Below are 22,453 nucleotides of genomic sequence, written 5' to 3' on the forward strand. Positions count from 1 at the left end.
CACTCCTTTCTCTTGGCTCTACCCTTCTCTTTTGCTGCAGACTGACGCTGCTTTTTGTTGTTTGTCAGGGTTGTGACCTCTCAGGCTTGCTGTCGTTCGACCCCGAATCCATCGAACCAGCTCCTTCGACGGCATGCGATGAACCAGGACCCAGCGCTATCCTTGGTCAATTCCAGCGTCTCAAAGCCCTGCTCTGCTGTGATTGGAGCTTGTTTGGCAACAGGTTCAGGGACTGACCTTTTCTTGGAAGCCGATGGTGGTAAATCTGGCTGGCTCTGCGTGGTGGTTTTCCCGGAATTGCCCGAGCTCGAATCCTTTCGACTGGACTGTGTCTCCTCGCTAGAGTTCTCTTCGGTGGAGGCCTATAAAAGAAGAGTTAGTGCATGTTGCAGAAGCCTAGAAGGATAGATGAAATCAGCCAAGGCATGGATCAGCTTACGTGCAAACTTTCTTGAGCTGGAGTAGGGTTTTGGCGCTTCAAGGTCTTCCTGGCAGCTACTTTCCTCACTGCCGTTCTCGCCTTGATTGAGGCTCGGGGGGCAGCTGGCCCAGAAGATGCTTTGCTCTTGGGAGCCGATTTTGGTGAAATCGGCTGGCTCTGCATCACAACCTTCTTTAAGGGTGGTGAGTTTTTGCAGAAGAGGACCACCGGAGCTGGTGGGAGGAATTTGAAGGGGGAGCCGTCATCATGTACAGGTTCTGGACCATCTTGTTGCTGCAGGCAGACAGAGCAAGGTTATAACCATCATTGTGAGCCACTGCAAGAAAATTTGCAAGAAAATTTGTCTTTGCTCTGGTCAAGAACTAAAGAGCATCGTGTTGACAGCAGTCAATTCAGAAGGAAGTCAAACTATATTTCAGAGTTGTAAACTAATGTAGCCATCTTTTTACTTTTAAACATGGGGGAAACAAATCTTCAACGGTACATTGTAGGCACATGTTCTTTTATTGACATAAACATACCTCTTTATTTGCAGGGGCTTTGTCCAACCATCTCTTTGCAACTTCGATTTAGGAGAATGAGCAGCGACACCTTTCCATCATGAGTAGCTTGCCGTCGCTCTCACCAGAGGTACCAGCTTGTGATATCGCGATTAGTTCAGTTCAGGTATACTTGACTATCCCAATATTATAGGAAAATTATGTTCAGAACATAAAAGATATTCCAAAACAGCTTGCATGTTTGAATAAGGTACTTGGTGCTAATCGATTTGTGCCTAATTATTTCTTGGTTTAGCCAAATATTTGGCACGAGTTTACCCGAGCCCCCTTGTCTCGGACATAATCCTAGACCATCCCAACATCTTGATCACTCTATTACAACAACAGGTGGGCCAACCAGGAAGGGAGAAAGAGAAGTCCTGCAAGCCAGCCAGCTGCGTCGCAAGCTCGCTGTGTGGGCGTGTCAGTTGTCATAATCCATGACAAATGCAGCCTTAAGAGCATCTTCTGTTCCCTAAACAGTGTCGGATTAAACGTCTGAGGACTCCTCCGTTTCATGTCGCGTTTGGAGCGCGTCTCTCCGCAGCGCCCCAAACATGTCCCCCCAAACTTGTTTTTACATTAGAATAACTATTTTTTTCCTGGTTTGTTGTATTTTCATTTAAATAGAGAGAAGGAACATTACGCAAACTAATACATAGTTTGAAAATGGTTAAAATATTGCAAAATGAGGAAACCTAACTAGTGTAGGTACGTAGGTTTCGTGTTCTTTGTTGTCAAGAAAAGAACACTCTTAGTCACCCAAACTAGAAAATCCAGCTGGCTCTCAGAGTGCCCGGTTGTTGTTCTTCGATGCGCAGGAAGACCATCCAGAAACCTACACCAGTGGCTTCAATTGACCGGCGGCCATCTTCGTAGCAAAGAAAGAACACTCGCCATGTTCAATCATCGTCCTCTTCGTCATCGTTTTGGTAGTGCCGGCGGCAGGACGTGTCGTCGAACACCTTCACGCTCATCTCATCGCCGCCTTGGTAGCAGAATGTGAGCACGCATCCGGCTTGGAGGTCGTGGGAGCGCGCGAACTTGTCCCAGCCGGTGTGGAGGTACATCTTGCCGCGCCCGTTGAAGAGCACGTCCACTTGCTACCAGCAAAAGCCGCATCTAGCCTCCCACAACGACAGCGCGGCCGGCTCGTTGCCGGCGACGGACTCGGCGAACTTGTCCGGCAACCTCTAGATCCCGAGTGGGTCGCCATTGAGGACGACTATGAACTCGAACTCCCACTCCCCCTCGGAAGACGAGGATGCCGCTGGCGACGGCAACCGTGCAGGTGTTGCTGCTCCAGCACGGCTGCGACCTCAACCTCTACCAGCCATGGAATGACCCTCGACTTCTAAGATGGTGGTGGCTAGGTTTGGGGATTGCGACGCTAGGGTTTGTGTGAGCGGCGATGCGCAAGCACCCCCTTTTTATATGCCGGAGGGAGGCGAGGGAGTGGTGGCACGCATTAACGCCGGCACGGAGAGCTAGGCGCGACGAGACATGTCGTTGCGCCTCCGTGGAAAATGCATCGTCACTGCGCTCCATTAACTTTCGTCGCGAGGTAGGCGTAGGTTGTGCGTCATTCGTGTCTCAATGACGTGCCGGGCCTGTCAGTTTCCGCCTCGCTCCTCGCTCTGTCCGGCGCGCATGAAGCGTCCCTTGTGAAGCGGGGACGGCCTCGAGGCGTCGGACAATGTATTAGGCCACGCCAGGCGAAAAGGGTATTTGACGACTGGGGCAGTTAAATGTCCGGCGCTCGAAGAAGTTTTGGGGGTCGCGACTGGAGATGACCATTTATCAGACTGTATTATCAGAAGAGTGCAATATTAGTGAAGTGTATACAATTTACAGATAGTGCGTTGGAGATGATGACTAGAATGGCTGAAAGAGACCGCCAAGATTTAAGGAAATCAGAGCAAAATTCGTTGCCTAGTTCAGCCTTGTTCATTTGCCGTCAGCCAACCGAACGATGTGCGTAAGATCACAAGACCAATTAGACCAAATGGTTGGGATTGATTTTAGAAACAGTCCCAGGGTGGTGTTCTACTTTTCATGGATTCTCCCCCTAAAATGATGTACAACAAGGAACAGTTGACATGCTACAATACGCATTTCCTTCCTTGAAAGTAAAACAGTAATCCTCACAACCTCGCATGTGTAATTGACCTCCTCCATTCAGGAAAACTGGAGATTCTCCTGAGGTGATTACAGTGGATCAACAATAAAAAAAAAGAGCAGACATGAATGGATGGTTTCTACCAGGGGCTAGCTTGTACTAGCTTCTGCAGGTTTCTCCTGCGGGCTTGAGCTATCAAGCACATTCCCAACTCCAACAGCTGGACCGATGCTACAACGATCGGTGTTGTGAACGGCAATGGCATCCTTCAGCTTCTGAAACTGTAAAGCAGAGCCCAAATTTTATAAAACTGTTGAACTCAGACGGAAATTTACAGAAAATTTAGATTTTTCAGCGCCTACCTACCTAAGGTCCCAATATTACATTATGAACCCATATTTTTACAATAAAACACGTCACTGAACAACAAAATGATGAACTGCCACATTTGCAAAAGAAGACTCTAAGACAGGCTTACGCATCTGGAGACAGAAGTTTCCAACAATCGGATACATCATGACTTATGATCAAATATTACCCACTGTACAAGGTGAAGCCAAAGTTAACCTACAAATTTGGTGATGCATGCTTACCTTGGCTAATGAACATGAGAACGCCTCCAGTTGCCCATCAGATCCACGATAAAAATGGAAGAAAGGGAGGACCTTCACATTCAGTCGTTTACACATAGGTTTGTTTTCATCGAAATTTACTTTTAGGAACACAATGTTAGGATTATCCTTAGCTGTCCTGCAGAGCTGCATTGAGATTTAAGGTGGCATTAGTTCTACAACAGTATTTTATGAAGTCCTCTGAACATAGGATGGTAGGGGAGAACAGATGGTAATGATAAACTATGTTTTCAGGAAAACAATTAGGACAAGGTTATAAATGAAGCTAGGAGAGAAATCATCATGCACCTCATTATGGAGTTTATAAGAAGCTACTCTGTTCACTAATATAAGACGTTTTGGCAGGCTAATTTAGGCTGCCAAAACGTCTTATATTAGTGAACAGAGGAAGTAGATGCTAAGTTGCACAACAAATAAAGAGTTAGCACTACAAGCTCCTATGGTCACGAGATGAGGTCACCACTGGTCACATGGCCTGAGCAAGGTAGGTTGCCTACAAGCTGCCTTTTGTTTTAGCAATGGTAACCTCAATCATAGTACTGAGCTATGCAGCCGAGTCACTCAAGCACTAAGCAAGACCTGTAACACTAACATCATGCCCAAAAGCAAACCCTTGAGCCAAGTGCTTACAGTCAACGGTGATGATTGATTTACGCCCAATAGATGAACACTTGATCATAATACAACTATGTAAGGGGCCTAATTGTGGGACTGAGGAAAGAGCGGCAATGAGATGGCAAGACTGACTGGTTGTACAGTTTACAGGTAATAGCTTATGCTCGTAAATTCTGTAGGCTCCCCAATCCAGTCCTTGCAGGCTCCACTGGGCCATAAGCTTGCATACTAAATAACAGACAAGTTGGGAAAAAATGGGCATCTCCAGACTCCAGAGGCATCAAAATTGGGGGTTATGAGCAGTGGTGCAGCTACCTTTAAGCCAAAGAGGCCCTTGGTTTCTCCTTTTCTTGTGATTTGTTAACTAACTGGTAATGCTTTCCACCAGCTAGATGTTAATCAAGCCCTTAAACTAGCTCACTCGTGAAATGGTTGCCAAATGCTAAGTACATAGATTCTCACTAAGTGGGCCTTCTCTATCGCAACCAGAATGCAGAAACGTTTTTGTACACATCACTTGATTGTGATTTTTTGTTTCGGGTTTGGGATAAGGAGTTTCAGTGCTTGCTTGGTGGTTCCACGAAACTTCTCAAAACAGATGTGTCCGTGAAACCTGCAGGATAGTAGAATGGTGGGAAGAACTGACGAGATGTCTGCCCAGATGGCAAAGGACTCCAATAAATTAAACATGACACTTGGCAGAATCTCTGGGAGGATGGGGCAGGAACACTATCAGGAAAGACCAGGTAGTCAACTTGACCCAGATGAAGTTCAGCAAAACGAAATTAGCATTAACTCATCACTACATGTCCATATCCTCTGAGCATCTTCAATGCAATATGGTATTCAACTATTTGGCGACCAATCGGTAATTTCTCTTAAAATCATAGTAGAACAGTAAGATCTGACAACTCATCAGAAACCTATTAAGATCTCATCACCATGATGGATTGCTAAACCTTGGACAAATCAACTTTTCCTCTTGCCAATTAGTTGAAAAAAGAACGGTAGTATCATTTGGACTTTGGAGAATTCCATTCTAATCTTGGTCTCACCAGGAGACCATGGTACATCCTATACGGGTATTAGGGTTATGTAAAAAATAGGATATGAGAGTTACAACCATGGTACCCATAGTGCTGATGTCTTGAGTAGTATGCGTGTTTAGCATTTAATCATAACGTCCAAGGGAAAGGAAAGATAAATTAGGGAAGGAAAAAAAATCCTTAGTTCTGCATGCAGGCCTTAGTTTGAAATGAGGATAACTTGCTCAATACAGATCTACATATGATAGATGGAAGGAAAATGTTTCACTCTTTCCAACTTCCTATACAAGGTCATTGAGTAATTTACTAATTTGAGAGCAAGAAACCACACTACTACACAAGCAACATACCTTCCAAATGTCATCAATCAGCATAATTGTTTAAAGCCATAACCACACATGCGAGAAACAAATTTGCAAGAAACGGTATTCAGGGCATAAGAAAATAAAATGGCACATAGCAATACGCATATCAGTAAGGATTAATGGTAATTACCCTTGGAAAGAGTGCCCGGCAAGAACCACACCAAGTTCCATAAAACTCCACAATAACAAGCTTGTCACCTGCATCCCTGAGTGCATCCAGGAACTCCTGTGTGGAGTGTATGTCAATCATATTTGCACCGGCATTCTTTTCCCACCATTTTGGTTGCTCGCCAGTCTCTGAACGAATTGTCGCGTGTGCCTGGCATGAGAGCAATGAAAAGTCCATAACCATCAAAGACTCTCAGCAAGCAGGAGCCCTGTCCATGCCCCGGGCATTTTAAATCAAGAAGTCCAGCGCATCCCCAAGAATTTCAACCAAAGGATGGATTGATCCAGTTTTGAATTTTGATACATTAACAACTTCCAATCTCGGAATATAGAGTTCCATTGGAGAGATGCAGGCGTGTTAATTCAACATGTACTCCCTCTTCACAAACATAAGATGTTTTAGACACCTTAAAATGAACTAGATGCACATACAAAAGTAGACCAGATACATGCAAAAATAGATGAATCTACTAAAAGCTAAAACATCTTATATTTGTAAACGGAGTGAGTATTTCGTATCACCCCAACCAAGAAATCAGGTACAGTGTAAATGAAATGCTCGAACATCACGAATTGACCAGGACACTCTTGTTATTCTGTAATCGAGAACGAAACCCCAAATTAGCGATCAGACGGCTTCTGCCTGCCACGCCATCCCAACCCCACAAAACCCTACAATGAGCCTCGCACTTACCCCGGGAAACAAGAGCGCGCACTCACCTTGAGCCGGCAAGGCCGCCCAAGCGGGGCGGCAACTGGCAAGCGCGTCCGCCGCAGGTCAGCACGCGAGTCGGGCGAGAGGACACAGTGGGACGAGGGGGACGAGGAGGCGGAGGTGGAGGCGCGGAATCGGCGGGGGAGGTGGTGGAGCACGGCCTCGGCCATGTGCTCCGCGCCGCTCCGGGACGGGGGGCCAACTCCGGCGAGCACCGCTACACCGCCGCCGCAACGACCGACGTATTCGGCGCCGGGGCCGGAAGCACGCGAGGCCGCGAGGTGGGCGAGTAGTGTATGCGGCACTCGTCGGCTCTCCGCTGTAGGCTGCGGTGAGGGAGGGTCAGAGATTGTGGCCGTGTGTGGTGGAGACGGTGGCGGATGGCTCTTTCGCGTGTATGGGGAGATTTGGGAAGCCAAACGGAAAATGGGTCTACGCGCACTGTGACTGGTAAGTGGGGCCAGAGGCTTGGACCAAACTCATAGTCATAGCTTGTTCCACTCGAAATTTCGAACTCGACTGGTTTGCAGCTCTATTTCCAAATCTAAAACATACTACCTCCGTTCTCTTTTAATTGACTCAAATTTAGTATAAAGTTATACTAAATCTGAGTCAATTAAAAAAGAACAGAGGCTGTACTCAGTAAGGAAAATCATTCTTCCAATGAAACTAGCTGAGTGGCCAGCGCAAAACCATATTGTTGTCGCCCCTATTGTTTCTATTCAACTTCTTACACGAAGAACATGAAACTCGAGGAATACAAGTAATTTCCATTATTGCATGACTATTACTAAAAATCAACTTGTTTCAGAGAATGGAAAGAATTTAAAATTTGTGTTGTAAAGCCCTAAACTAAAAGTATTTCATTAAAACTTTGTTTTATATATTTTAATTTAGAAAAAATAACAGTAGTATGCGGAAATTTTGATAAAATATTTTTTTTGGAAAATGCTATGTTAACGGATCTTGATTACTGATCATAGCCACATTATGTATGTTTAACTTTTTTATAATTGTAATTAAGTTATACTTCCTCTATCCCAAATTAGGATGCATATTAGTTTTCATCAAAGTCAAACATTGTAAATTTTGATTAAATATATAGAAAATTACAGCAACATCTACAACATTATATCAATGGTCATCATCAAATATATTTTATATCATATGCATATCATATTATTAAAGATAATATATTTTCGTGTATAGTTCGACCAACTTTATAAAGTTTGAATTTGACCAAACCTAATATGCATCCTTAATTGGGAAGGAGGGAGTATATACTAGTTAAAATTAAATTAAAATTTGATTTGCTATTTCGTTGTCGATTGAAATTTGCTGAACTATTAGCCGCCCAGGCTGAGCTTTTTTCACCTTGTAGTTTTTTAACATTAAGAAAAATAATTTATGAAGACAACAAATGTGTCGTTTATCATGAAAACGCCATTTTATTTTTTCAGACGACAATTGTACCCAACCCTGGTGCATCTTTTCCCCCTCAAACAAATAGTGGATGAAGGTTTTATATTTGGAGTCTCCTTACGGAAGTGTATTGTTGTCATTCATTATATTTTTTTTTTCTCTTCAATTAGTATATGATTCATCATCTTCTCACATATGGTGGTTCACACGGCGAGGTCCATGAGGCTGGATTTCGCTGTGAGGATGGTCTTTGCCAACGAGGTCGTCAAATAGACCCCCTTCTCCATTGTGCACCCTAAGGTGGATTTAGATCACTTCATGGTGGCGGTGTCTGATACGTCTCCAACGTATCCATAATTTCTGATGTTCCATGCTTGTTTTATGACAATACTTACATGTTTTGCTTTATGATGATTTCATGCATTTTCCGGAACTAACCTATTAACAAGATGCCACAGTGTCAGTTCCTGTTTTCTGGTGTTTTTGGTTCCAGAAAGGCTGTTCGGGCAATATTCTCGGAATTGGACAAAATCAACGTTCAAACATCTTATTTTTCCCGGAAGCAACCAGAACACCGAAGGAGAGTCGGAGGGGAGCCAGGGGGCCCCACCCCACAGGGCGGCGCGACCAAGGGGGGGGGGGCGCCCCCCTACTGTGTGGGCCCCCCAGAAACCCTTTTGCACCGCCTCTTCGCCTATTTAACCCCTCGCGACCTAAATCCTCGATACCAATTGACGAAACTCCAGAAAGACTCCAGGGGCGCCGCCGCCATCGCGAAACTCCAATTCGGGGGACAGAAGTCTCTGTTCCGGCACCCTGCCGGGACGGGGAAGTGCCCCCGGAAGCCATCTCCATCGACGCCACCGCCTCCATCATGCTCCGTGAGTAGTTCCCCCATGGACTACGGGTTCTAGCAGTAGCTAGTTGGTATTCTCTCCTCCATGTACTTCAATACAATGGTCTCATGAGCTGCCTTACATGATTGAGATCCATCTGATGTAATCGGTGTTGTGTTTGTTGGGATCCGATGGATGATACATTATGATTAGTCTATCTATAAAGTTTGTGAAGTTATTGTTGCTGCAATCTTGTTATGCTTAATGCTTATCACTAGGGCCCGAGTGGAATGATCTTAGATTTAAGCTCTATACTTATTGCTTAGATTGTATCTACAAGTTGTATGCACATGTCTATGTCCGGAACCAAAGGCCCCAAAGTGACAGAAATTGGGGCAACCGGAGGGGAAGGCGTAGGTATGAGGATCACATGTTTTCACGGAGTGTTAATGCTTTGCTCCGATACTCTATTAAAAGGAGTACCTTAATATCCAGTAGATTCCCTAGAGGCCCGGCTGCCACCGGCTGGTAGGACAAAAGATGTTGTACAAGTTTCTCATTGCGAGCACGTATGACTATATATGAAAAACATGCCTACATAATTAATAATCTTGATGTTCTGTCTTAATGTTTTGAATCCTATCAATTGCCCAACTGTAATTTGTTCACCCAACACTTGTCACTTATTGGAGAGATACCACTAGTGTAGATCGCTGGGAACCCCGGTCCATCTCTCATCATTATATACTCGTTCTATATGTCATTGGGAGTAGTATCAACTATTTTCTGGTGCCATTGCTCCTGTGCCATTACTGCTGTGTTACTGTTACTATTGCTCTCATATTACTGCTACTTTCACATCACCCCTGTTACTAGTGCTCTTCCAGGTGCAGCTGAATTGACAACTCAGTTGTTAAGTGTTGTGGGTATACTTCATGGGTGTACCATCGACAGTGCCTAGATCTGGCAAGCCCGGGTGGCCCACAGATGGTGATGTGGCATGTGGCCCATCGGGCGGCCCAGTTGCTGTTGATCCTGACGGATGAAGTCCGGCCCAGGCAGAGGGAGCCGGATCCGACCGACCTTGAGGAGGAACCCGGATCCATGAAGGCCCAGTAAGGAACCCGGATCCGGTACGACATAGATGGGAAGGCGGATCCTTAACGTGCACGGCAAGATATTGTACCGTAGTTAGGCAACCTATATCCGGCTAGGACTCTCCATGTAAACCCTAGATCCGTGCGCCTTTATAAGCCGGATCCCGGGAGCCCTAGAGGCATAACCTCAACTCATTGTAACATCGCGAAAGCGCCCAGATAATTCCAGACAAGCAGCAGTAGGCCCTGTCATCGTGCAGGTGTTCCGAAGCTGGGTAAATCGCGTACCACCGTCCTGTGTGCACTCCGCCCTATGGCCCCTACTTCTTCTCCCCTTCGTGAGGATCCCTCCTCCGAGGTATCGTCGATTAGGCAACGACAGTTGGCGCCCACCGTGGGGCTGGAGGCGTCTGGAGGCCGGAACCGGGAGGGTTCCGCCATGGGAAGCTACGACGACACCATCGCTGTGTGGCGCGTCCTTTACGCCGGAAATCTGCCGTTCGTCCCTCCGGATGAGTGCTGGATTCCGGCTAAGACAAACCCCGTCAAGCTCTCCATCGTCCCAGTTGGCGGCATACACATCTTCATCGGGGAAACCATCGATTCCGACGGAAACCCACTGGTAAGTAACGCAGACGCGACCGCCGCCGAGCTGGATGCAGCCGCAAAGATCCGATCTGAGATGCAGGAGCTCCCCAAGGAAGATTCCGCCTCGGATCTGGAAATTTCAAAGCCCACCCAATCCGCCCCTGAGCAGGAAATAACGGTGGAAGACCAATGCAGATCCGCCTGGGTCTCCCAGGTGTTAGAAAAGCAGAGGTGCCACTTCGTACACTTCTTGGCCCATACCGCCGGAACCGCCCCTCGAGAAGACGGAGCTGGTCCCGAGCAGGTCGAGGCACCGGAAAACGACGCTGCTCCGGATCAGGTCGAACCTGTCGGAGAGAGCGGAACTCCGGCCGAAGAGTCGATTTTGGGCAATCTAAGCCCAATTTCCGGGGATACCCCCTCCATGGATACTGAAGAGTTCAACCGCAAGCTAGGGGACTAAGGTTTCGGTGATCAGCCTGAAGTTGAATCCGCCCAGCCTAAGTAGGTACTTGCGACTGTGGCGGCGCTGGGAGAACCTGGATCAGAAGATGCAAACACCCAATCCGACCCTCAGCCATCCCGTCAAGGATCCCCAATGTCGCGGGAGCGACCCCGTAAGGATTCCTCCTCCGAGGACCTCCTGTCGCCTGAAGAGATGGTTGCACAAGCAGGCATGGATGCAGTTTATCGCTCGGATATTCTTAACAAACCCATCACTCCCGAAGACGTAGAAGCACTAGAAGCTAAGAGACTGGAGATGCTGGCCACAACCAAGAAGTTTAAGGACACCGCAGCCGCCATGCTTGAGGAAAGGAAGCACGCCGCAGTTTTTGTGGAAGACTTCATCCAGCGCGAGCAGGAGGTAGACGAAGGACTGGCAAAGGTCAAAGAACTCCGAAAGCATTGGGAGGACAAGATCGTTGAAGCTCATCATGAGGTCGAAAGGGTTCGGCGAGAGTTGATAGCTCCCCGCAAGATCACCTTCGCAACGCCAACTGAGCAGCAGCCGTTCGCAACTCCAAAGGACAATATGACGAAGGCTGCAGAGATCTTGAAGAAAAAGAACGAGGAGATCGATATCGACTACGTTCGCACGCTCATCGCTTCAGCAATGAGGCAGCAGAGCAAGGCAGACACTTCGCGCAAACTGGAATCTAACCCAGAGCATTGCGTCTCCACCGCGCAGAAGGACGCCTACGACAACCGCCATCGAGATGACGAGTCGCGAACCGGATCCTCGGAACGCAGAAGGAAAGCCAGAGAACACCCAAATCCAATCCCCGTTCCATCAAGGACACCTCCATCAGATCCAAGAAAGGGAAAGGATGCAATGTACTCTGGAAGGGACAAGTACCGCAACCCCTCTCCTCCGCCTAACGGATATCCGCGTCCCCCTCGCCGCCGTAGTCCAGCCGGAAACACCAGGCCCCATGGGCCTGGCGGTGGCGGAATCGTCATCCGCGACAACGTGCTACCCTCAAGAAACAGGAACAGGGAGCGCACGCCGGAAACCCGCCGGAGCCAGCACAACGATCGTGAGCCCGAGCCTAGGAGGAGTCGGAACGAAGACCGCGACCCGGAGCCTCGCCGGAGCCGGAGCAACCATGGCAGCCAGCGCCAAGGCGAAGGCAGCCACAAGAGCCGGAGCCAGCATCGGGAGGGCCGAGGAGAATCTGAAGGCGGAAGCAAGAAGTCGGAACGACCCCCTCGCAGGTCTCCCTCACCACCACCTAGTGGTGGCGGCGGAGGTGGAGGCGGAGGTGGCGGCCGGAGATCTCGCTCTCGCTCACAATCTCCTCGCCACGGCTCGCGTGACGCGCGGGAACGCTTCAACGAATACAGAACTGACTACATCGGTCCGAAGTGCTTCGGTAGGATGATTCGAGAGGAACCAAAGCCAAGGATGAACCTCAAGCTACCCGAAAACCTGAAACATTATGATGGCACCGAAAGGCCGGATACCTGGATAGAGGATTACTACAATGCAGTAACCTTTGCCGGAGGAACCCCTAATATCGCCTGCCGCATGCTTCAGCTATACCTTGTAGGTCTATCCCGGATCTGGCTCAACGACCTCGAGAAGAACTCAATCTTTTGCTGGTTTGACCTGAAGACCGCCTTCGAAAAACACTTCAGGGGCACCTACAAAAGACATGCCACATCAAGCGACTTACAAGCATGTATCCAGAAGAAGGGAGAATCCTCAAGACACTTCCTAACACGATGGTTGGCTTGCAGGAACGAGTGCGAAAATGTCGACCACACCACCGCCATGTACGCCTTCATCGGTGGACTGCAGCGAGGAGGGTTGCTGAGGCATAAGCTCACTTGTTTGGCTAACGCAAACAAGCTGACTTTGGATGACATGATCTCCATTGCCAGTGATCATACTGCCGCCGATGATGATGCAGGCGGAGATCTCGCAGCCACAGCAATCCCCCTACATCAACAAAAGAAGAACCGTGATAACGGCAATAGCAGCAGCCACAAGCGCAAAAACCCTGATGACCAGAAGAGTGGCGGATCCGAGATGGTCGCCATGGCGTTCGAACACGGAGGTCCAGGAGGCGGAAGAGGACGCGACCGTGGAGGCGGAGCCGGCAGGGGCCAGCAGCATGGCAATGAGGTCACAGTTGCCGGATCCCGCGCCCCCCAAACCTATGAGGAGTACAGAGACATGCCTTGCCTGGCCCACCTGGACCCGGTCACAGGGAAGTCCACTCACACCAACCGCAACTGCAAGTGGGTCAATGATTTGAAGAACGACCCGGAAGCAGGATACAAGCGAGCCCGGAAGCACCGCCCACGCGGCAAAGGAGGCAAGGGCAAGAACAAGGACAAAGAGGAGGAAAGTTCCGAGGCGATGGACGAGGATGATAACTCGCCGGATCCCAAGGCAGGGTCCGCAGGTAAATCCAACCCATTTGAGAAAAATAGTGTGGGCGCGTACCACACCTTCCTCGGAACCCCAACAGTCCGCGCTACCAAGTCAGCTATCCGGATCCTGAACGCCACAGTTCCGGCTGTGCCGCAGTATGTCAGGTGGTCGGAAGTCCCGTGCACATTTGACAGGGGGGATCACCCTACCATTGTGCCAAAAGAATGCTACACCTTGGTTGTAAGTCCCCGCATAGACGGGTATGACTTCTCCAAGTGCCTCATGGATGGTGGAGCCAGCTTGAACATCATGTACCTGGAGACTCTAGAGCGGATGAACCTCACCAAGGAACAGCTCAAACACAACAACACTGAGTTTCATGGCGTAGTTCCGGGTAAGAAGGCGAATTCCCTCGGCAGCATCGCACTCCCCGTGGCCTTCGGCGATGTTCACAATTTCCACGAAGAGAAGATCACGTTTGAAGTTGTGCCCTTCAAGAGCTCCTACCACGTCATCTTCGGCAGGCCCACCTACCACAAGTTTCACGCAAGGGCATGCTACATCTACAACAAGCTCAAGATTCCGGGTCCTAATGGTATGATTACCGTATCCGGAGATTACAAAAAGGCTCATGAGTGCGAGTTGGGCGAAGCCACCTTCGCAGAGTCTGTGATATCTGGAGAAGAGCTGAAAGGCTACAGAGCCGCGGTGGATCCGACTGAAATGCAGACCACCAAGAAGCAGATCTCCGAGCATAAAAACTCCTTCAAGGCCGCGATAGAGACCAAGAAAGTCAACTTCAAGGAAGGCGACGATTCCAAGCAGGTCTCAGTCGGAGCCAACATGGACCCCAAATAGGAAGACGCGCTCGTCGAGTTCCTCCATGCCAACATGGATATCTTCGCGTGGCAGCCTTCTGACATGTCCGGATTACCAAGGGAACTCGCCGAGCACTACCTTAACATAAACCCGGGGGCTAAACCGGTAAAGCAAGCTATGCGACGCTTTGGAGACAAGAAGCGCCGCGCCATAGGAATGGAATTCGCAAAGTTACTAGAGGCAGGTTTTGTAATAGAAGTTATCGACACTGATTGGATCGCAAATCCCGTCCTTGTACCCAAAAAGAATTCTGAAATACTAAGGATGTGCATCGATTACTCTGGCTTGAACAAACATTGCCCGAAAGATTCGTTTCCCCTGCCGCGCATTGACCAAGTCATTGATTCGACGGCAGGGGCGGAACTTCTGTGTTTTCTTGATGCGTATTCCGGGTATCACCAGATCCGGATGAAGGAGTCCGACCAAAAGGCGACCTCATTCATCACCCCGTTTGGCACTTACTGCTATGTTACTATGCCTTTTGGCTTGAAAAATGCAGGTGCCACCTACCAACGTACGATGCAGCGGTGCTTGAAGGACCAGATTGGCCGGAACGTACACGCCTACGTCGACGACATCGCGGTCATGACTCGGAAAGGATCCGACTTGATCAGCGACCTTACAGAAACCTTTGAGAATCTCCGTCGGTACAAGATGATGTTGAATCCACTAAAGTGCGTCTTTGGCGTACCAGCTGGAAAACTCCTTGGCTTCATTGTCTCTAATAGGGGCATTGAAGTTAACCCGGAGAAAATCAAGGCAATCATGTGCATCAAAAGGCCAACTTGTCTCAAAGATGTGCAACGACTAACTGGTTGTGTCGCAGCAATCAGCAGGTTTGTTAGCCGCCTTGGCGAGAAGGCGCTACCCCTGTACAAGCTATTGAAGAAAATAGACAAATTTGTCTGGGATGAGGCAGCAGATGCAGCACTTCAGGAGTTGAAGGAAATACTCACCTCCCCACCTATCCTAGCAGCTCCGGGAGAGTCAGAGCCTAAGCTCCTTTACCTGGCAGCTACCAACAGAGTCATCAGCTTCGTCATCGTCGTGGAGCGACAGGAAGAAGGTCATGAGTATGGAGTCCAAAGGCCAGTCTACTATATTAGCGAAGTCCTTACGGAGTCCAAACAACGCTACCCTCACTTTCAGAAGCTAGCCTATGGAGTATTCCTAGGTAGCAGGAAGCTAAGACACTACTTCCAGGAGCATCCAGTAACAGTTGTGAGCAAAGCTCCACTGTCAACAATTCTCAACAACGCTGACGCAACAGGACGCACAGCAAAATGGGGCATTGAATTATCCGCCTTCGACATCAACTACAAAGCCAGGACCGCGGTCAAATCCCAGGTCTTGGCAGATTTCGTTGCAGATTGGACGGAGGCTCCGGATGCAAATTTGGAGCCGGAACCAGAGACATGGGTTATGCACTTCGATGGATCCAAGCAGCATCAAGGCTCAGGAGCCGGAGTCACCCTGAAGTCCCCTACCGGAGAAGAACTGCAGTACGTTCTGCAGATCCACTTCGAAGCTACAAACAATATGGCGGAATACGAGGCTCTACTACACGGATTGCGCATCGCCAAGGAGATAGGGATCAAGCACATCATATGTTGCGGAGATTCAGACCTGGTGGCACAACAAGTAGCCGGAACCTGGAACGCCAGAAACTCCGTCATGGCGGCTTACAGAGACGAAGTTGACGAGATTGCCAAGCATTTCCTCGGATACAAAGTCAAGTACGTCAGGCGAGATGATAACGCAGCGGCAGATATGCTATCCAAGCTCGGATCCGGCAGGAAGCCAATTCCGCCTGGTATTTTCCTGGAGCATCTACGGATACCCTCGGTGAAGGGCGCTATCCCGGAAAACCCAGAGGTGGCAGTGTCTCCGGCCAAAGAAGTAATGGCTGTCATTCTGGCTTGGACACAGCCTTTCCTGGACTACCTTATTGATCAGAAGTTGCCGGAGGACGAGGTCCTCGCACGACAGATCATCAGACGAGCAAGATCCTACACAATTGTTGATGGACAGCTCTACAAACGAAGTGCAACAGGGGTATTTCTCAAATGCGTCTCTAATCAAGATGGCATTGAAATCCTCAGAGAGATCCATGCAGGGGATTGCGGGCATCATGCCGCTCCCAGGTCACTCGTTGCAAAAGCTTTTCGGCTAGGTTTTTACTGGCTCACAACTAAAGAATATGCTGACAAAATAGTCAAGACCTGCCGAGGTTGTCAGTACTACGCTACTCAACCAAACGCTCCAGCCCAAGAGCTGAAGACCATACCTATCACCTGGCCGTTTGCGGTCTGGGGGCTCGATATGGTTGGTAAATTAAAAAGATCATCTCCTGGCGGTTTTGAATACCTCTTGGTCGCTATTGACAAGTTCAGTAAGTGGATCGAGGCAAAGCCAGTGAGAAAAGCCGACGGTGCTACGGCACTAAAATTTGTCTGCAGCCTCGTGATGAGATTCGGCATCCCGCACTGCATAATCACAGATAATGGCACAAACTTCGCACAGGGAGAATCGAAGGATTATTGTGAGACAGTAGGGATTCGACTGGACCTTGCATCTGTGGCTCATCCACAATCCAATGTCCAAGTTGAAAGGGCTAACGGCCTCATATTATCAGGAATTAAGCCACGCCTTGAAGAACCGCTGCGACGAGCAGCTGGAGCTTGGGCAGACGAGTTGGAAGCTGTTTTGTGGAGTTTACGAACCACCCCTAACAGGTCAACAGGATTTACCCCTTTCTTCCTGGTATACGGATCCGAAGCCGTGCTTCCCTCCGACATCATCCACGATTCACCGTGATTTTCCACCTATACTGAAGAAACAGCTGACGAGGCCAGACAGCTATCTGTGGACCTGATCGAAGAGGCTCGGAATTTAGCCGACCAGCGCTCCGCCATTTACCAGCAGAAGCTCCGACGCTATCACAGTCGTCGAGTTCGGAATCGCTCTTTCATGGCAGGAGACCTGGTCCTCCGCCTTCGGCAGGTGAAAGACCATAAGCTGCAATCTCCGTGGGAAGGACCCTTCATCGTTAGCAAAGTGCTTCATAACGGGTCATACTACCTTGTTGATTTCCGGGAGCTGAAGGACAGACCTGCTAATTGGCACCGGAAACGCAAGCGTGAGGATCTGGATGACATCTACGACGAGACAGATCGTCCTTGGAACATTGCACAGCTACGTCCTTTCTACACTTAGCATATTTTTTCCGAGTTGCAAACTCTGTAATAGTTATACATGATCAATGAAATAAAGCTTGTGGTTCACTCTCTGAGTCTTTTACCTCCTTTACTTGTTCATTTTTAGATCGTGTATGTTTTCCGACTAAAACCGTAGAGCTGGATATTTCCGCCTAGGCGTGTATAAAAGTTGTGATTTTAAAAAATCGTCCTTTAGGACGTAAGCTTAAGTTTTCTGATTGAATTGTTTCCTGTTGCGAACTCGTGGATTCCTAGTAGCGATTTCCGGCACCTATGCTTGGGGGCTTGTTTCCGCGGTTATTGACGGATTGCCATTGGGCTTCGTCGCCGCTGGCGAGTGTTTCCGGCTAAGGTCTTTCGGCTCGCGGAAGGTCAAGCGGGCAAGCCGGAAAACAATGAAATCAACACTTGCTTTCCGACACCAAACGAAATATGCACATAATATTAAAGGATAGCAGGATAAGTGTTTCCGCCCCATGCATAGTTGTTTCGTTCCTAGCTACTTAAGAATTTAAGTTATATTACAAACCCACTCCGGGGCCAAAATGATGCAACATTGTTTCATTGTTTCAACAGGAACTCTACTCGGAGTCCTCCTCTTCAGATTCTTGGTAGGCGGAGCCATCGCCATCACTATCGCCGGAGCCAGCCTCGGAGTCGTCGTCGGAGCCTTCTCCGGAACGCTCGATGCTTGACCCGGAGCCTTCCGCGTAGTACTCCGGCTCTCCCTCTTCCTCCTCCGCATCGGAAAATCCCTTGGGCAGATCGTACTTGTGATACCAGAACGAGTGGTTAACTCGCCTGACAAACAGCTTCTCAAACCCTTTGGTTTCCGAAAGGAGGGCGCCTATGTCGGAACCTTCTGGAGTTCCGCGTGCAACATCCGCGAAGTTGAGTGCAGGGAAGTGAGCCTTGCAGGTGGCTAAGACTAGGGAGGCGACTCCGCGAGCGGAAGACTCCTGCCAATCCTTGATGAAATCCGGCACTTGCTCCATCAGCTTGGTCATCGTGTCGATCAATGAAGTCTTGGCCCTCTTCAGATACAGGGTCTTGGAGATTCCGCGACAGGCTGCAAAAAGCGCATCGATGGAACTCCACGCTTCATCATATGCCTCAATCCTCTTGAGGGTTGACTCCTTGGTCCAATCAAAGCCAAGGCTTGCTGTGGGAAAATGAGGTTCAGTTCCTTCATGGACAGAAAAGCATGTATTGAAGTCGGAACAATACCAAGGAATAAGTGCTTACGGAAGATGAGCTTGTCAATGGCCTCCGCCTCCGCCTCTTGAACTTTGTTCTTGGCCACTAAGGAAGTTACTCGACTTTGGCTCTTCTTTAGTTTATCATTCAATTCCGCCAACTCGCGAGCATGCTTCTCGGAGAGCTCCTTCCTCTTCTCATTCTCCTTGTCGGAGGATTCCTTGATGAAGGCCTTGAGGGACTCGTTCTCCACCTCGAGCACCTTGACTTTGGCGGACAGATCATCGAATGAGGAGTGCTTGGCAGTTTCTTCTGTAGGCGGAAAGTTGCACATATTATGCATCATGAACAGTTATATCAGCATGCTGATTAAAACTCGGATTTCGTACCATGAAGGCGGGTCTCCAAAAGCTGGATAGCCTTCTGGCTATTCTCCACGTTCTGGCGCAGCACCTCAATCTCCGTTATCTGCTCCAGCACATGGACGCGCAGATCCTCGTGCAATTTCCGCGTGGTCTGAGAAGCAGAGAGGAGTTAGCCGGATATTTAAAATCTTGGGGGCTGGCGAGGAACTCAAAGTCTTGGAGGTATAAAGTTTTAAATTTCCGCCTAAGGTACATATTGGAGAAAGTATCGGCTAACACATGTTACACGGAAAAAATGTCTGACCCAATGCTTGGGGGCTAGTGTTACCTGGCGCACGTCCTTGTGTTTGGCAAAAAACACCTTCAGACCGTCCTCCAGTTCGGTGAGCTCCTGCATCTCCACGTTCGACTTCCCCCACACCTTGTCCATCATGGCGGAAACTTCCGCGTGGTGCTCTGCGAGGGAACGCTTTTGCAGAGATGGAGCTGGTTGAGGGTTGGCCTGAAGCATGCTGGAGGCATGGATGAGCTGCACCTTCTGCTCATACTCTTCCTCCATAGGCCCCGCGAAGGTGGCGCTTGGTTGATCAGGCGGAGGGGCAGAAGAGGAGGCGCCCTTGCCGGAATCGCCGTGGCCGATGGGGTCTTCAGGAAGGTCATCGAGGTTGATGACGTCCTTGGGATCCGGCTTGGAGGCAGACGAGGCCTTGGGCGGAATCTCCACCTCAGGTGTAACAGGGACTGAAGCCGGAGACGGCTTGACCTTCTTCTTCAGAACTCTTGGAGCTTTGGGGGGTTGGCTTCCGGAACTTCAGTAAAAGAAAAAAAGCATACAACTAAGTAAGGGTTTGTTCGTGGAAACAAAGGAATTTGTCTTCCGGGAACCGCAAGTTTACCCGGAAGGCTTGAAGAATTGCTGGATGTCAGGTTGGCCTCTGTTGCTGGTATCGATAAGCTTGAGGCGCTTTTTCTACGCCTCCGCTTTCTGAGTAGCCGCAGTGCTGAGCACTTCGCGGGCGCGTTTCGCGGCGGGGCTGGAGGGAGCGGCCCTCTTCCTCTTGGAAGGGCGCGGAGCATCGTGAGCTTCCGCCTCCGATGCGGCCTCGGGATCCGTGGTGCCTGTGGTAGGGACTCGGACGAGAGTTTTCGCTTTCCTCGAGGGCTTCGAGCTAAGGCACAGAGCTAACACTTAGACAAAAAGTTTGAATGCAAAAGGAACGATGGACTAAGTCAAGACGACATACCGCAGTTCCGGAACCGTTCATGTTGATATCTTTGTTACACACGTGAACGTGAAGTTCACGTGGAATCTTGATGAGGAGCCGGATCCTCTTATCGATGGCGTCGGCGGAGAGATTATCCTTTGTGGCGCGCATTGTGTCATCGCGCCCTGTGTACTGGAACATCAAGCGGTCCCTGTGTTGGAGCGGCTGGATCCACTTGGTGAACCAGGACAAGGTCAAGTCCTTCCCTGTCAGCCCCTCCTCCGTGAGCTTGCAGATCCGCCTGACGGCGCGTGTGAGCTGGGGCGATTCGGAGAGGTGGGGGCAATGCGTCCATGCCGGAACCTCGGTGGCAGGGCAGTTCTTGAACGGCGGCAATCTCCTTTCGCTCGCCGGGTCGGAGACGTCCTTCAAGTAGAAGAAACCCCCAGACCAGTACCGCGCGGATTCATGGCGGTCGGTATGAGGGTAGACGCGGCCAGGGCGGATCATAAAAGTGATGGATCCGCACGTCGCCAGCTCGGAGGACTGGCGGATCCTCTCCTTCTTGACGGAAAAGTAATATTGGAACAGGGAGAGCTCGGGAATTACCCGGAGATGGCCCTCGCAGAGGGTGACGTGATTGCTGATCGCAAGCACGCTGTTCGGAGAGATGTTATGGGGCTGAAGCCCATAAACCTTCAGGATCTCCAAGAAGAAGTCCGAAGGCGGAAATGAGAAGCCTCGCTCCACTAGTGCTTTCGTCAGCACCATCTCGTTGTCTTGGGGGGCTGGAGCTAAGGCATTCAGAACTGTCCTCCAGCTTCCGGGTTGCAGGAAGCCTTCCCCCTCCAAGTTCTTCAGCTCAGTCTCTGTGGTGGTGCAGGGCCACCATTTCCCTTTGGATTCCGAATCCCGCTGGCGGGCTTTGGATTTCTTGGCAGCGATCTCTTCCGCTTTCTTCTCTGCTTGTTCCGCCTCGGAGGTTTTCTCCGGGATAGCTGAGGTGCCTTCGGTGTCCTTGCCGGAATCCTTGGTAGGATCCAGCTGGACTTGGACGAAGGGAGGCGGAGCAGAGGACAGAGGCGTTGCCATGATCGGCTCAGTGGTTGGAGGCGGAGTCGCGGAAGACATCTGAAGACAGAAAAGATCGCGGAAAAGCAAAACTTAGTCGGATCCACGTCTTTGTCCTAAGGGTCATCCCTACCAGCTACGGCGAAGGGTCGGAGCTCGGAGAACTTACCGTAATGGATTCCGCGGTGGTCGGAGTCGCCGGCGACGAGGTTTTCGTACGGTGGTTCGCCGGAGTTAAGAACACGATGAACACCACGGTGGTGAAAGCGCTCCGGTGATGCTCCGGCGAGTTTTCCGGCGGGTTCCGGCACGGTGGAGGAGGAGCTCGCGGGCGGCGCTGCGTAGAGAGGTGAGAAAGGGGGTGAATGAGAAGTTAGGGTTGACGGTGGATATTTATAGGCCGGAGGGACGAGATTCGTGCTCCGCATCCTGTGGTCGGAACGCAAGTGTCGCGCCGTTGGATGCATGACACGTGTCCCAAAACCCTAAACGGTAAAAATGGCTAAGGATAAGTTACCGCGCAAATCGCGCGAAAATGGCGCCAGAATTGGCGGAACCGTTTGAGTCTTTTAAAGATTCCGGGTAATCACGCGAAGATAAACAGTTCTCATTCGCAAGCAGGGGAGTAACCCGGAAACGTGTCTTGAACCGTCGATGGATGAAGTCCCTCAGGATGGGGATATTTTCCGACTAAAGGTTGGAAGAGAAGAAAATAAGAAGATTGGAGTTCTTCAAGTTTCTCCGCGTTACCAACATTGCCGGAGACCATGATGGGCTAGCAAGGCGGAAACAGCAGGCGAAGCTCGGAAAACTCTGGGGGCTACTGTTGTGGGTATACTTCATGGGTGTACCATCGACAGTGCCTAGATCCGGCAAGCCCGGGTGGCCCACAGATGGTGATGTGGCATGTGGCCCATCGGGTGGCCCAGTTGCTGTTGATCCTGACGGATGAAGTCCGGCCCAGGCAGAGGGAGCCGGATCCGACCGACCTTGAGGAGGAACCCGGATCCATGAAGGCCCAGTAAGGAACCCGGATCCGGTACGACATAGATG

General features: G+C 49.7%; 1 protein-coding gene across 1 annotated transcript; it reads right to left on the reverse strand.

Annotated features, from left to right (window-relative positions):
* Positions 1-3,081: 3,081 nt before the first annotated feature.
* Positions 3,082-7,025, reverse strand: LOC127295768 (thioredoxin-like 2, chloroplastic). The gene is made up of 4 exons (XM_051325768.2): positions 6,647-7,025; positions 5,889-6,077; positions 3,694-3,858; positions 3,082-3,381 (listed from the first exon to the last, which is right to left on the reverse strand). Exons 1-4 carry the CDS (start codon positions 6,809-6,811, stop codon positions 3,250-3,252), a joined length of 651 nt encoding a protein of 216 aa, XP_051181728.1. The 5' UTR covers positions 6,812-7,025; the 3' UTR covers positions 3,082-3,249.
* Between the last annotated feature and the right edge of the window lie 15,428 nt (positions 7,026-22,453).

This window comes from Lolium perenne, chromosome 1 (assembly GCF_019359855.2).
Source record: "Lolium perenne isolate Kyuss_39 chromosome 1, Kyuss_2.0, whole genome shotgun sequence".
Taxonomy (NCBI): domain Eukaryota; kingdom Viridiplantae; phylum Streptophyta; class Magnoliopsida; order Poales; family Poaceae; genus Lolium; species Lolium perenne.

Excerpts from the sequence above, each read along its gene's own strand:
- LOC127295768 (XM_051325768.2), bottom strand. The coding sequence starts at position 6,811 with ATGGCCGAGGCCGTGCTCCACCACCTCCCCCGCCGATTCCGCGCCTCC. Across the intron at positions 6,078-6,646 it reads GGCGGCCTTGCCGGCTCAAG|GCACACGCGACAATTCGTTC; the intron begins GTGAGTGCGCGC and ends CTCTCATGCCAG. Across the intron at positions 3,382-3,693 it reads TCTCATGTTCATTAGCCAAG|TTTCAGAAGCTGAAGGATGC; the intron begins GTAAGCATGCAT and ends TCTGCTTTACAG.